Raw genomic sequence first — 14,134 nt, 5'->3', positions numbered from 1 at the left:
TCTTTCCTGAGCATCCAGAGTCCTGTCCTATGTGTAAGAGTGGCTTCTAGATTCCCAGGCTATGCCAAAGATTTGCTCAGCCAGCTATGAACATCTCATTTCCTAACTTTTCCTGCAAAGCTTTTTGGTCAGTTCATTGTTTGCTTGAACTGTTAATCCTCCACTTCATTTTGCTATGAAATAGTCTGTCCTCATTATTGTCACCAGATGCTCTCAAGGAAGAGGCTTCTAGACTGGACAAGTTCCAAAGCCAGTCAAACACATACAGTCTTGCTATCATGGTCTTCCAAGGAATAACCAGACAGGAAAAAAAATAATAGCATTTCTCTTGAGCAAGGGCTGTTGGAGCTCAAACCCATCTGCCTCCCAGGGTCCAGCAGGCTGCCAGTTAGTGTGGGTGTGGTATTTCAGGCTACCAGGGTTGAGGGGCAGGCAGGTGGGATGAGGCCACTTCCAAGTTGTGGGGGTCAGACAGGTGGGACGAGGACACTTCAGAGTTGTGGAGGGGCAGGCAGGTAGGACAAGGACACTTCTCATTTGTTACCCAGTTATGGTCACTTCTGCTCCTGCTGCTTCCATGGAGAGGCTTTTCAGATGTCCTTATGCACGATTACCTCTGATCTTTCAAGGTGTGTTCAATCTGAGATTCATGCTGCAGAGATTCTACCCAAAGCCAAGGCAAGTCAGCACTGCAGCAGCATGCTTCTCAGTGTTACTGCATCCTAAGTGAGGAGCTTTCTGGGGAAGTATGTAAATTCTGGCTTGTACTGCTATGTGGCTTGCAGTAATGAAGAGGAGGTTCGTCTAGCTCCGGGCTCAGAAGGGCAGTGTTCCTGAAGGGTCTAGCCAGTAACTGGGAGCAAGACAGTCCACCTATCCAGAACTTCATTTCCTGTCTACAAGTAGGTGACAGTGCCATGGTGGCCAGGTGAAGAAGAAGCAGAAACAAGTGCAGTTCAGCCCACTGAGTCCTTCTCATCAGTCTTGAGGTTGCTCTCACTTACTAGAAAGTCTTTATGAGATGATGGAAAATACATTAGGATATGAAATTGTATACATGCTGCAGTGTGTGACATTTCATGTAAGATATGAAAAGTATAATAATAAGAAAAAATCTTTGGCAAAGAATGGAAAAACCATGTTCAGAAGAAAGTACATCACAGTGATGGGATTCTCTTTCTCTTTTCCCTGACATAGTTGCATGGTTTTTTACAGTGGGGATGGTGTACCCATTGTAAGAGATTCACCTCTGAGAGGTAGAACTTCCTGTTGGGCCTAGGCAGGGACATTACTCTCGCCACTCCCCGTGTAACTCGGGAACTTTTGACCCAGTCATTGGTCCTGGGTCTTGGGATGCTATGGTATGTGGGTCTTTTTCAAGGGCTCTTGTATTCTGGGGCCAAGGACTGGGTCTTTGTTGCTTCCTGGCTAGGCTTGGGAGATGGAGTTGAACTCCTCAGAGAGCCTCTTTAGATACTGATGTCCAAAAGCACAGCCTTTCCCTGCTGGGCATTCACCTCACCTGGTGATGGCGCATGGTGGTGCTCTCTTTCTGTGCTGACCAGAAGTGGGGAGAGAGGGATGAGATGCTCACTGTGCTCAGTACTACACCAGGTGTTTTGCAGGTTGGTACTGTGTTGTGCCGACAGCCCCTGTGACTGGCATGGCACTTATTGTTCTGTTTCAGGTTCCGGGGTGCACCGATCATACCAGTGGCAGCCAAGCCTGGGGGACCAGAGGCCCCTGAAACGGAAGCTCCACAGGGCATCTCAGAGCTCATTGAGGTATGGTCAGCTTGAAGCCAGGCTGCCCTCTACCCTAGCCCCACTCAGGTAGCCCCTCTTCATCCTCCTCAGCCTGAGAGGGAAAGAGAGGCAGCCCTAACAAGAGGTCTCTGAGTTGGTTCCCTGCTCACCCTGAATGAATTTCTCAAAAATAATCCCAAACCACAGACTCTCCAGCCTCCATGGCTTCCGAGTCTTGGATTCTGCCTGTAGTCCAGGCTTTTCAGAGTTCCTCACACCTCACATGCCTTGCTGTTTCAAAACCTCCTCTTGTCACACACCTCCATTCAGATGAAGCAGTGCCTAGAGCCCTGGGGAAGGGAGCACTTCATCTATTTCTGTCCTTCAGAGTGTGCCAGTTCCTTCCTTCTGCCCTGCCCACAACCCAGACGTAGGCTGGGGCTGTCTCCATCCCTGTGGCCTTCATGAAGAAGTAGACATTCCGTCTTCCAAAGCTGCTTCTCCAGATTTGGTGGCAGTGGATGGGGGAGGGAAGCCATCCCACAAGGTGTGGTGCCCCTCCTCACTGAGCAAAGGCAGCCAAGAAGATAGCAGGTGCTTAAAGTGCTGTCATGGTGCTAGCCATCTGAGCTGGCCCAGCTTGCCGGGTGTGGAACTTCCACTCTGGCTGAAGCCCCTGTCCTGCCCTATCTGGACTGTGCTTGCCAGGTGGCAGCAGCATCCAGAGCAGCCAGCTGCCAGGGATGTGTGTGAGGGGGTAGAGGTGGTGTATGGTGTGAAGGAAGAAGGCAGTGTGGGGGGGAGGTGCAGCACTCCTCTGCTGAATTGGCAGAGCTGCCTACCTGCATACAGGCATGATGGTGCAAGGGCCCTAGGGCTGGACCAGGTGCTGGCACTGTTCCAGCACACCTCCTTCTGACCACGTGCAAGTGCCACACTCCTGCCTTGGTTCCCTCACATAAAGCAGGGAAGCCAGGCATGGTGGCGCACACCCTCTGAAGCTGAAGCTGGAATGTGGAGATTCTGAGGCCAGTCTGAGCTACGTAGTGAGATCCTGTCTAACAATGGCAATGACAGCAGAATTGCCTGTGACAGACAACTTACTTCATACTGTGAAAACAAGTTACAATGCAAGGAAGATCATGATGGCACTGTCCTAGTGTAGGTGCTATGAAGCCAAATGAATCACTAGCATGATGTGCTTGGGATGGTGCCAGGCCCATGCTCACAGTCTCATGACATGACTTGACCCACCAGGTACTAATTTCTTTATGAATATGATCAGTAATATTCACAACAACTAGAAGCTGAGGAAGAGAAATTCAAAGAGACGAAGCAACCTGCTACATGTCTTAACAGCAAGTATGTGGCAAAGCAAAGACCCAGACCTAGGCTTCTGGTTGGGGTCATTTGGGATCGCCTGCACCAGATCCACAGAGCTAAGGTCAAGTGTGGCAGGGATGTGCTATGCCTGTGAGTCACACTTGGCAAAAAAAAAAAACAAAAAAAAACTTTTCTGGGTGAGGCTCTTGTTACTTCATCAGCTGTGAGGAACACTGCCCTGAGAGCCTGGAACAGTTGTTTTTGTTCAAGCAAAGTCGACAGAAATGTGGTTATGATGGGTGTTTATATATTCCTTTAAGAAGCCCATGGACAAATCTCAGACCAAGACTGTTTTGAATCTGTCCATTCTTTTTCAAAGGAATTGTTATCACGAGATGAGGACTTGGGAACATTTACTTCTGAATACTTTTTTGACAGCTATTCCCTGTGAAACCAGAAAGTAGCAAAATGAAAGGAGTAATGTGGCCTCTGGACTCATTTGTTTATTGGTAATTAGCTCTGACAATATCTTGGAGCATATAAACAACCTGAGGAACATTGGCAGGCTGTAGCTGACACATATGGTGGGGCCACATGATCCTGCACCCCTGTTTGCTGTGACCACATGAACTTGGACCCCTGTCTGCCAGGCCACATGAGCCTGGAGCTCTCTTTGCTGGGTCACATGAGCCTGGACCCCTGTCTGCTGGGCCACGTGAGCCTGGACCCCTGTCTGCTGGGCAACATGAGCCTAGACCCCTGTCTGCTGGGTCACATGAGCCTGGGCTCCTGTCTACTAGGCCTGGAGGAGGGAAGACTGGCTCCATTGCACCCTTACATCTCCTGGCCTTGGACCCCAGATACAGCCACCTGCTTCTGGGAGCCAGCCTTGCACTCCGTTTGTCTATCATTCATGTGCTATTCCCTCAAGAACAGCTATTGGAAATCCCTAGAAGTCCTCAGGGTCCTGGGTGTGGGGGGTAGGAGGTACAGACAGACAGATGGTCTTGACAGGGGTGGTGATGGGTAGGGAGACTCAGCCATATAGGAGAAGCCTTTCTAGAGGAGATGTCTAGGGAGAAGGTGACAGTCCAAGCCTGCCTACCATAGGGTCCTGGTATAAGGGGTATGTATGGCAGCAGACAGGACCTGTATGGCATCTGAGGGCTAGGTGAAGAATCTCGAAACCTGAAGCTCAGACAGGAATAGCACTCAAGGTCAGGACCATGAGTCATGCTGTGTGTGAGGCCTCTGAGTTGAGTGATCTCATCAGAAGAGAAAGGAGGCCTTCCAAGTACACTTTCCTCTAACCAAGCAGCATTGGCCCTCTGATCTGGGCCAGCTTGCTGGAGCTTTGGGGCTTCCAGGCAGTTCTGGTGGATCCTACTGTGCCCTTCTGCCCACCCCATGCTCTAGGCAACTGCAGCAACTTCTGTCTTCCAGCTCCTGAAGTCTCATATTTCTATCCCAACGAGAGACCCCTCGGGACCATTCCTCATGTCTGTGGACCACTGTTTCTCCATCAAGGGCCAGGGCACCGTGATGACTGGGACTATCCTCTCTGGCTCCATTGGCCTTGGCGACAGCGTGGAGATCCCTGCCCTCAAGGTTAGTCCTGCCTTGCCTATCCTTTGTCACCTTTTGCAGCAAGGGGCAGGGACCAATTCTGACCTTCCTGGAGCAGATCCTGCTGGGCCTATCTTAAGTTACTCCTGTCACCCAGGAGGCTGTCCAGCTTTGTAGCACCCTCTCCTGCCTCTACCACTCTTGCCACCTGCTCCAAGTTGACAATTTAAATGTTAATCTCATGCAAAAGCACTGTCACAGAAACACTCAAAATATTTGAGCATGCACCTTGGCCTAGCCAGGCTAATACATAAAGTGAGCATGTCCTTGAATGAGCAGGCCAGATAGCAGCCCCTGTCCTGAGCGAGAAGGAGCTGGAAGGCTTCCTCATCTTGTGTCATCTCTAGTCCAAGGCAGTGTGGTTGATAGGGCATGAGGAAAGGACATTTTTTTCTTTTTTATCACTTTTATATATTTTTTAAATTTATTTTCCTAATTGACAACTTCCATAATTATAGACAGTAACCCATGGTAATTCCCTCCCTTTCTCCTTTGCCACTCAACTCTCCATCATACCTCTTCCCCCTCTCAATCAGTCTCTCTTCTATTTTTTTTTTATTTTTTATTAACATTTTCCATGATTATAAAATATATCCCATGGTGATTCCCTCCCTTCTCTTCTATTTTGATGTCATCTTTTCCTCCTATTTTGATGGTCTTGGGTAGGTAGTGTCAGGCAGTGTGAGGTCATGGATATCCAGGCCATTTTGTGTCTGGAGGAGCACATTATAAGGAGTCCTACCCTTTCTTTTTACATTCTTCCTACCACCTCTTCCACAATTGACCCTGAGCCTTGGAAGGTGTGATAGAGATGTTTTGGTGCTGAGTACTCCTCTGTCACATCTTCTGAACACCATGGTGCCTTCTGAGTCATCCCAAGGTCACTGCCATCTGAAAAGAGAAGCTTCTCTAACCAAAAGTAAGAGTAGCATTAATATATGGGATTGAACATTAAGGGAAGTGCTTACCAGGCAGTTTGGTAAGCATAGTGTATATACATTTAGCCAGATACCAGCAGGCATTACACCCTAGTGTTCATGACTACCCCCATCATAAGTTTTCAATATCAGACATGTATTCCCTCCCATGGAGCAGACTTCTAGTCCAATTAGAGAGCAGTTGGTTTCCCCTATAACAGACATGGCACTATTGTGCCTATTGGCTCATTTGGCCTGGCTGGCCAGATTTAAGGCTTGCAGTGTCAACTGTTGAATATCTTCACTAGTGATTTCTTTCTCCCCCATTGAACTACATGTAGTGTAGTTTTTTGTTTTATTGTTTGTTTATTATTCTTATTTATTTATTTATATTGTGGGTTTGTTTGTTTTTTTGAGGTAGGGTTTCACTCCAGTCCAGGCTACCCTGGAATTCACTATGTACTCTCAGGGTGGCCTTGAACTCATAGTGATCCTCCTACCTCTGCCTCCTGAGTGCACCACCACTCCTGGCTTGCCATGTAGCTATTTCCAGCTTTCTGTCAGCTGGTCTAAAGGGAAGAGGTTTTCAGCTCAGTTCCAGCAGAATTTCTTGGTGACCCGACAGCCTAAGTATGTGGAGTCTTCAGCAATAAGGTTTTACCAACTATTCCTGGTAGGAAATCAAGAGCCTCAGCAATGGCCTGTAATGTGTTGGGGACATCAGGGACCTCTCTGGCCAGTAACTCACTAGAAGGTATCCCATCCCTGGCACTGAAAATTTTATATAGAGATAGTAAGTATAGAGGCACAGAGCAGAGCCTCCAGGAAGCAGAAACAATCTATGGCTTCTGCATGTGCCATTGTCCAAAAAAGTAGGTTTCCATATGACTTACTCATACCCTCTTAGGTTTTGATTAGCCCTCCCCCCACTTTAAGGAAAGGACGTTTTGTGGGGACAGGGATGAGTAAGGCTAGCCCGGTAAAGGAATCCCTATTGGCGGTGTTTCTTCTACATCAGGGGCTGAGGATACAGGAAAAAGTCCCCTAAGCAGGCAGATGCAACTGAAAGAGGAAAGAAAAGAAAATGCCCGGCTCTGGCAGGTTCCAGGGCTCCAGAGATATGGCAGTGGGAATAGGGCAACAAGGCTCTGCCCTTCCCTGGCCACATGAAAGCAAAGTTATTGGACTTCTGGGAATCCACGTACAGGAAATGATAGAGCTAATCAGCTCTAAACACATGTTCTGCTTGGGCTAGGGGAATAGAGAGAGTAAGTATAGAGCTCTAGACACAGAAGCAGAACTTCAGAATGTGATCTTTATGGAAGAAGGTTTAGGCAGATGTGGCATTATCTTGTGGTGAGACCAGCCTAGATAAGGGCACATAGTCCAGAGTTAGGTATGCTTATGAGAAAGAAAAAAAGAGAAGACAACCGGTACATGCCTGTTCTCCCAGCACTTGGAAGACTGAGGCATGAGGATGGCAAGTTTGGGGCTAGTTAGGCTACAGAATGAGGCCCTGTCTAAAAAAGGAGAGAAGACACAGAGACTCACATGGGAATCCATGCACAGGCAGAAGAGGAGGTCATGTTGCCCATACCAGGGAACACCAGGGGCCAACAGCCATCAGAAGCTGGAAAGAGGCATGGAGCACAGTCTCCAGGAAGCAGAACCTCCAGGGAGTATACCCTGAAGATAAGCCTTCCAGAACCGTGAGCAAATTTCTGCTGCTTGGAGGTGTCTGTTCCAATAGCCCTCGGAAGCTTGTTTGGGTTCTGATGAAAGGGCTAGAGTTAGACAAGGCTCGAAGTCCTTAGGTCTGAGACAAGTTCCATAACTCCTTGGGGCCTGGCTTTTCTGCAAGGAGTCATGCCCCACTTGCCATTAGGGGTTGCATTTCTACATGCAGAGGCTTGCAGACTCATACCATGGTCCAAACTATAGTGTGCTGATGGCCAGCTCTGCTCAGTCGAGATACATTGGGCTTAGAGACTGTACACAACTAGAGAACCGTGTCAGATTTGAAGTCCTACATCCAGCACCAACTACTGGGCTCTGTCCATATACTTTTTCCCTGGTGCCTGGGAGTAGAGAGGCTGGTGGTGTCCTACCCCTGGGTAGAACCTGTGGGCTCCCAGTCAACTTTGCAGCATGCTGGCATGTGCTGCTGAGGCCCTCCTGAGTCCTCCTGGGCTGCAAGTATATAGAAACCCACTTTAGAGGGCCTGAGTCTAGGACTTCTGACCTCTCACCTGCTTTTCACTGGCTGTGAATGGTGGCAACTGCCTATCAGGGATGCGGACATCACAGGCAATGGCCATTTTCCCAAGCATAGTGGCATCCTTGTCAGATTTTACTAATGGACATGGACACATCTGACCGTATGAACTCTCTCGGAGGCAGGACACAGCCATTCCAAATAAACAATGCATTCCCCAGCCATACCCTGGCCCATTTCTGCTGCCCACGTTCATTCCCAGCTGGGGCTGATTAGCTGAGTGAGGAACAAGTAGTGAATGAGGAAAATCCCCATTTATATCCCAGAATGGTTTACAGAGCAAACCTCCTGAGATTCACCAGTTTTCTGGCTCTCTTGGTCCTCTGGCTGGGACATCCCTTTGATGAGATTGATGTGTAGACACTACTGACTACAGGATTGCAACTCCAGAAGCCATCAAAATCACACACTAGGGAGAGAGGGCAGGGCTGGGAGTTAATGCAGGGAACTCAGGACCAGCATTTTCCAGCTCTTTGCCCACAGGCAAGTTGATCAGCAACCCCTGTGTGCTTGGCTCTGGCTACACTAGGGCCTTTGTAGGGGGTGGTGCTTGGGATAGCAAAGGTAAAGTGCTGGCTCCACGAGACCCGCTGCAGAGGCTGAATAGATACCCTGGCATCTTTGTTGTTGTTTGTGGAACTTTCATTGTGGGTTCAGAAATGCAAATGGTGATGTTGCCCCAACTATGAGTCTTCATAGTCTTAGGACTGCTAGGAAGTTACTGAAACTCACAGCCCACTGTAGTCAGATAATGATGAGAAACATTAGTGGTATATCTAGATACCTCAGGAGCTCAGAATTTGATAACATTCCTCCAAGTTAAGTTATATTCAGACTTACTTTCTTCCTTGCTAATAGGGGACTAAGGAGATCAAGTGCGTGTTGCATAAGCATGAGGACTCGAGTTCAAACACTAGCCCCCACCTAAAAGCCAGGCACAGTGGCATGTGCCTATAACCCCAGCACTGAGGAAGCAGAACCAGAGGGTCCCGGGCTTGCTGAAAAATAAGTCTAGCCAAACTGGTGAGCTCCAGTTTCAAATGAGAGCCTTTTCAAAAACTAAGGTGGAGGGCACTTGATCTGCAATCTCCACATACACTCGTAAAATAACATCAGAGAGGAGCAGGAAGACCTTTAACACTGCAGGGCACTGTTGCTTTTACCTTTGCCTCTGCGCCTAGAATCTGGGCACAAAGGTGACCATGACTGTGACATCTGGGAAGAACTTTGCCTGCCCTGCCTCATTCCACTTCTCTTACCTTAGCCTTTGCACACTCCCTTCCTATCCTTGTGAGTTCCTTTGAGGTCTAAGCTATGTGCAAATCTCATACCCCTCCTACTTTGGAGACTTGCTCATCTGACCTTGGGCTTCGAGCCCTCTGCCTGGCAGTGGATGCTGCCAGTGTTTGTTTCTGGGTCTGTGGGTCCACTGTTGCTGACATCCTGTAATCAGCACCCATGCTAGAGCAAGACCTAGGATTGAGGTGATCCCAGCACCCCTGCTGTGTACCCTGTTTCCTCTCCTGCCTCTCAAATTCACCCAGAGCTGACAAAAAGGTCTCAGACAGACAGCATGTGTTCAGGCCATGGTCCTGCCCAGCTATCCCTGGATCCCCACTAACAGGGATAAAACACACAGTGCTGTTTTGTGGCATGGAAGACATTCAAGCTCCTCTGAGATTGTTCCCCCAGCCTCAGTGTCATATCCAGAGCTGAGCCTCTCAAGATCACCCACTGGGGTTTAGTGGTTAAGGCCCTTGCCTGCAAAGCCTTATGTTTAATTCATGTTTGACTCTCCAGGTCCCACATAAGCCAGGTGCACAGTGACACAAGTGCATAAGGTCACAATGCACAAAGGGCTCATGTGTCTGGAGTTAGATTGCATTGGCTAGAGGCCCTTGTGTGCCAATTCTGTCTCTCTCCTTCTCTCTCTTTTTCTCACTCTTGCATAAAAAATGGGGGGGGGGGGAATCTGTTGGGCTTGCCTCAAAAAAAAAAAAACAAACACCCACTGCTCTCAGTGAATGGCCTCAAGTGAGGGGGAAAACACGTCAGTTCTATCATGGGATACCTGGGTGGCTCCTCTGCAGTCATGGCTCTGCCCTGTGGCATGGAGCCTACTCTTCATGGTATAGAGCCCACCTTCCTGCTTTACCCCCTTCATTGAAGATGTTACATTCTTGTGGCTAACCCAACACTGTACCGTCCAGAGAGCTGATGGGTGGGGTGCTCTTCCCCCAACAGTGAGTGGGATGTGAAGAGGAGTCATGGGGGCTTGGGAAGGTAAGCCAGAAAAATAGTCATCTTCCTTCCCCAGACAATGCAGAAAGGAAGGAGGTGATGTCTAGACTGGACTTGGAGGCATAGTAGCATAAGTTGCCAGCCCTGGGGAGGTGAGGGAAAGCAGACAGGCAAGAATTGGGGCTCAGAATAGCCTGAGTCCTGTGGGAACTGCCCACTGTAGGGATGTGCTTTGTGAGAGCCATTTCTTAGAATTCAGCGGGGCTTCGTCTCCCAAGCCTGAACCCTTGAGTAATGGGAGTGGAGCTTTCAGGAGTCCAGCACACATCAAGAGTGGGGCACCTTGGCTTGGCTAGGCCTAAGCTTCTCACTGCAGCTCTGACAGGATGGCTGGAATACACAAGCACCCAAGAGCTGGAGGGAAAGGTATGGGAGTGTTCTCTGAGAAAGTTGGGGTGCTGTCACAAGAGTAACTGTTAGGTAGTCAAAATGAGAGTTGGCCACCTACTTGGTGGATCAAGCTCTTGACACATACAAACTGCATGAAGTCCTTTCCCACCACTTATTTGATGGAACACTTATGTTACCTCCCAGAGCCATAGTTTCCTGGGTAGTTGTGTTGATTTGACAAGATCCATAGGAAATGTGATCAGAAGGGCCTGCCATTGGAGCTGACTTTCTCTGTCATGGCCATCAGTGTCACATATCATTCTGCATCTTGTCTTTTCCCCTCCTATATCTTTTTGTTTGTTTGTTTGTTTGTTTGTTTGTTTGTTTTGTTGTGTTTTGTTTTCAATATAGGGTTTCACTCTAGCCCAGGCTGACCTGGAATTCACTATGTAGTCTCAGGGTAGCCTTGAACTCATGGTGATCCTCCTACCTCTGCCTCCTGATACTGGGATTAAAGGTGTGCGCCAATACGCCCGGCGCCCTCCTATATCTTTTCACTTGGCCCTGGGTGTTGTAGTCTGAGCTTTGTACACCAGGGACACAGTGGCTCTGTAAGACCTTGGCCTGTGTCTTGCCTTCTGGCTTAAGGATGTGAATCACGTCTGTGACAAAGTTGTAATATCCTGTGGTCTGGCTAGCAGGGCTCAGCTGAAGATGGACAGTGACAAGTTAGGGCAGGGAATTAATCTCAAAGGAGACAGAGGGCAGAGAGGAAGGTTCTCTGTATTGGGGCTCCCAAAGGGTAGGTGAAGCATCATAGAGACCCAGCAGGTCTCAGGATTCTTTCTCCACACAGCCCTGTTCCTAGGGAATTCCTTGAGGGCGTCCTCACCCCTTTCTTTAGCCCAGTCTGACTGGAATTCAGTATGTAGTCTCAGGCTGGCCTCGAACACACAGTGATCCTCCTACCTCTGCCTCCTGAGTGCTGGGATTAAAGGTGTGCACCACCACGCCCAGTGCAAGACCCTTTTATATGAGCCTGATAGTTGGCTACAGCTTAACGTACTGGTCCCAGCACACACCAACCACCACAGGGCCTGCATCCCTCCAGTGCTGTGGTGAGTGGATGAGCTTCCCCTGTGTCCATTGTACTCATTCAGCACATATAGCACCTATGGTGCAGGAGCTAGGCCAGGTCACAGCCATTCTCTAGAAGCGCTCTCAGAAGAGCAGGGGAGTGTGTGACAACAATGATATTAATTGGAAACAGGAGGTTTGGTGGGCTAGCAAGCTGTCTTTGAGGTTAGACCAAAAGTGTTGCTTGATGCAGGGATCCAGCCACTCACAGGTCTGGGAGGAGAAGTTGGGATCCAGCCTAGCATGGCTCTGGCAGGATGCAGGTGGATGACCCAGGAGGTGCCCTGCCAGTGCTGCTTTGCTCCCATAGTGAGGAAGCTGCCTGCTGGCCAGGGGCTAGAGGGAGGGCTCTACCCCACACCAGCCCTGCCTGGCCACACCTGCAGCTTGAACTCAGCCGCTTCTTGCGTGGCTTCTGTCAGGGTTCAGCTGTGACCTTCGTGTTTTGGGTTTTCTCCTGCAAGGAAAGTAAAATGTTTCCTTAGTGTTCGTGAAGTTCATGTGCCACTTAAACTGAATACTTACAATTCTTTCTGTTAAAAACTACCACAGCAGTAAAAGCACCATAAACGTTGCTGTAATTGTTCGCAGGCTTTGGCTGTAACCATCACTGGAAAGGGCAAGTGAGATGCCTTATTAAATAGAGACACTTGCCTGCTTTGTTTGAAGTTTTGTGAAAATGCTTCATTATAATATGTTCTTCCTTGGAAATAAATTCCAGCCATTCAGGGTTTGGGATTTTTGTCTTTTTCCAGAGTATTTAAATGGGCTGACTCTGGGCAAGGGTCACTCAGAGTGTGGGTCTATCTTTGGATCCAAGCTGTCTATCAGCACATAGCTACAGTTCCCACTCATGACAGCAGCACAGCCACTACCTGGGCTCTTAGGACTGTTTGTGGATGTCAAATGTGGGCATGGAAATGGGGACCAGCCTGGCCTGGGCTGTCTGATGGTGTCACTGTCTGGCACACAGGTATAGAAGACCTGGGGATGGCCTGTAGGGACAGGACAGGAGTGCTGATTTAGTTAAGGGTAGGACAGGTATGTGAGGTCTGAGGCAGCAGAGACTTTCAAGGGGTCACAGGGCCTTCAGACCAATGCTGAGGTCTTATGGCGAGAGGAGCTCAGTGGTGTTGCTGTAGCTCAGGCAGTTTGAGGTGACATGGCCATGTAGTGACAGTCCAGTAGGCCTTGAGGGTATTGAGAAGGTGGCTTAAGGGGTTAGTGGAGGACAGGTTTTGGGGACGGTCAGAGGAAAGGTATGCTACACAGCCTGACAGGTAGGTATTGCTGCTCTTTCTCCTAGAAAGTGTGGAGGTGAAGGGCTCATAGCCTGGGCTGTTTCTTATGGTTCTGGAAATTGGAGGTGATTCAGAGCATCCACTTTGTATGTTCTAGTAGGCAAGTGAGAAGAGTCTGTGCCTCAAAGTTTGGGGTAGACATGGGTTTGTAGCTGGTGATGGATTCAAGTTTTATACTTGGGGTCATGGCTAGAGATGATGAAGAAAGTTGAAATGGCAGAAGGCTTCTGATGTTCACAGACTCCCAGCCTTTCTTGGTCTTGGCTGGGAAAGCTTACCTTTTCTGAAAAGTGAGGGCCCCAAGATGGAAGGAAGGGTGCTGCTGGGGACTCCTGGGAGAAGCTGCCCTGGCCTGCCAGGGTCAGGTAATAGAAGGCAGTGCCCTACTCCCAGCCTCCCACTTCCCAGCCTCCCATCTCCTCCACTGCTGCTGCTGCTGCTGAGAAACAAACCGGGGTGCCTGGGCGGAAGGTCAGGAGTTTAAGAGCTTGTTTGATTCAAGACTATGGTAAGAGACAGGAGGGGAGTGCGCTGGTTTTATATGTGGATCCTGGTATTTTCTTTTGAGCTGGGGCGGAGAGTGGAGGGGCAGGGAGGGAAGGCAGGCCGCCAGAGGGACTGTTGCCAAGCAGAGCACTGCTAATGCGAACCATACGGCCGACAGGCGGGCGGGCAGCAGGGCCCATCTCCTGGCCAGGCTTAATGCAGTCCTTGAAGGCAGGCAGGCAGGCAGGCAGGCAGGCAAGAAAGCAGCCTGGGCAGCAAGGTTGCTTAACCCTTCACGTGCTGAGCCAGAAGCAGTCCTTCTACTTTGGTGTGTGGCCAGTTCCATCCTCAGTCCTGGGCTGTGGAGAGGCTTAGTGACAACTTGGCTTCTACCCCTAGATCCCGGCAGCACCTCTCCCCTCAGTTGCAGTGACCCAAAGTGCCACCAGCATTTTTGAATTCTGTTTGTAGGAGGGACTCCTGGTCTATAACCAGTGGCCTAGAATAGGTTTTTCCCAGTATACAGGCCCTCCTAGGCTGGCAGGCCATGCCCTCCTGAGTCCTGCCCGGAGCGCAGCATGGCCAAGCACTGTGACAGGCAGCCACAGGGCCAGAAGAGAGCTGGATTTGCCCAGGGCTGCATGGCCAGTAGCAGCCAGAGCTCCATCCATCACTCGCCATTGTTGCTGTTCC

The 14,134-nt window shown here is 49.5% G+C and overlaps 1 protein-coding gene across 1 annotated transcript in view; it reads left to right on the top strand.

Moving 5' to 3' along the window:
• The window catches only part of Eefsec (eukaryotic elongation factor, selenocysteine-tRNA specific), a 223,239-nt gene that overhangs the window by 114,204 nt on the left and 94,901 nt on the right, over positions 1-14,134 (top strand). The window contains exons 3-4 of the mRNA XM_004665114.2: positions 1,688-1,784; positions 4,512-4,676. Coding sequence (XP_004665171.2) covers positions 1,688-1,784; positions 4,512-4,676 — 262 coding nt within the window. The remainder of the gene's footprint in view (positions 1-1,687; positions 1,785-4,511; positions 4,677-14,134) is intronic.

This window comes from Jaculus jaculus, chromosome 6 (genome assembly GCF_020740685.1).
Source record: "Jaculus jaculus isolate mJacJac1 chromosome 6, mJacJac1.mat.Y.cur, whole genome shotgun sequence".
In the NCBI taxonomy this organism is placed as follows: domain Eukaryota; kingdom Metazoa; phylum Chordata; class Mammalia; order Rodentia; family Dipodidae; genus Jaculus; species Jaculus jaculus.
This window is presented reverse-complemented; position numbering and strand designations above follow the sequence as displayed.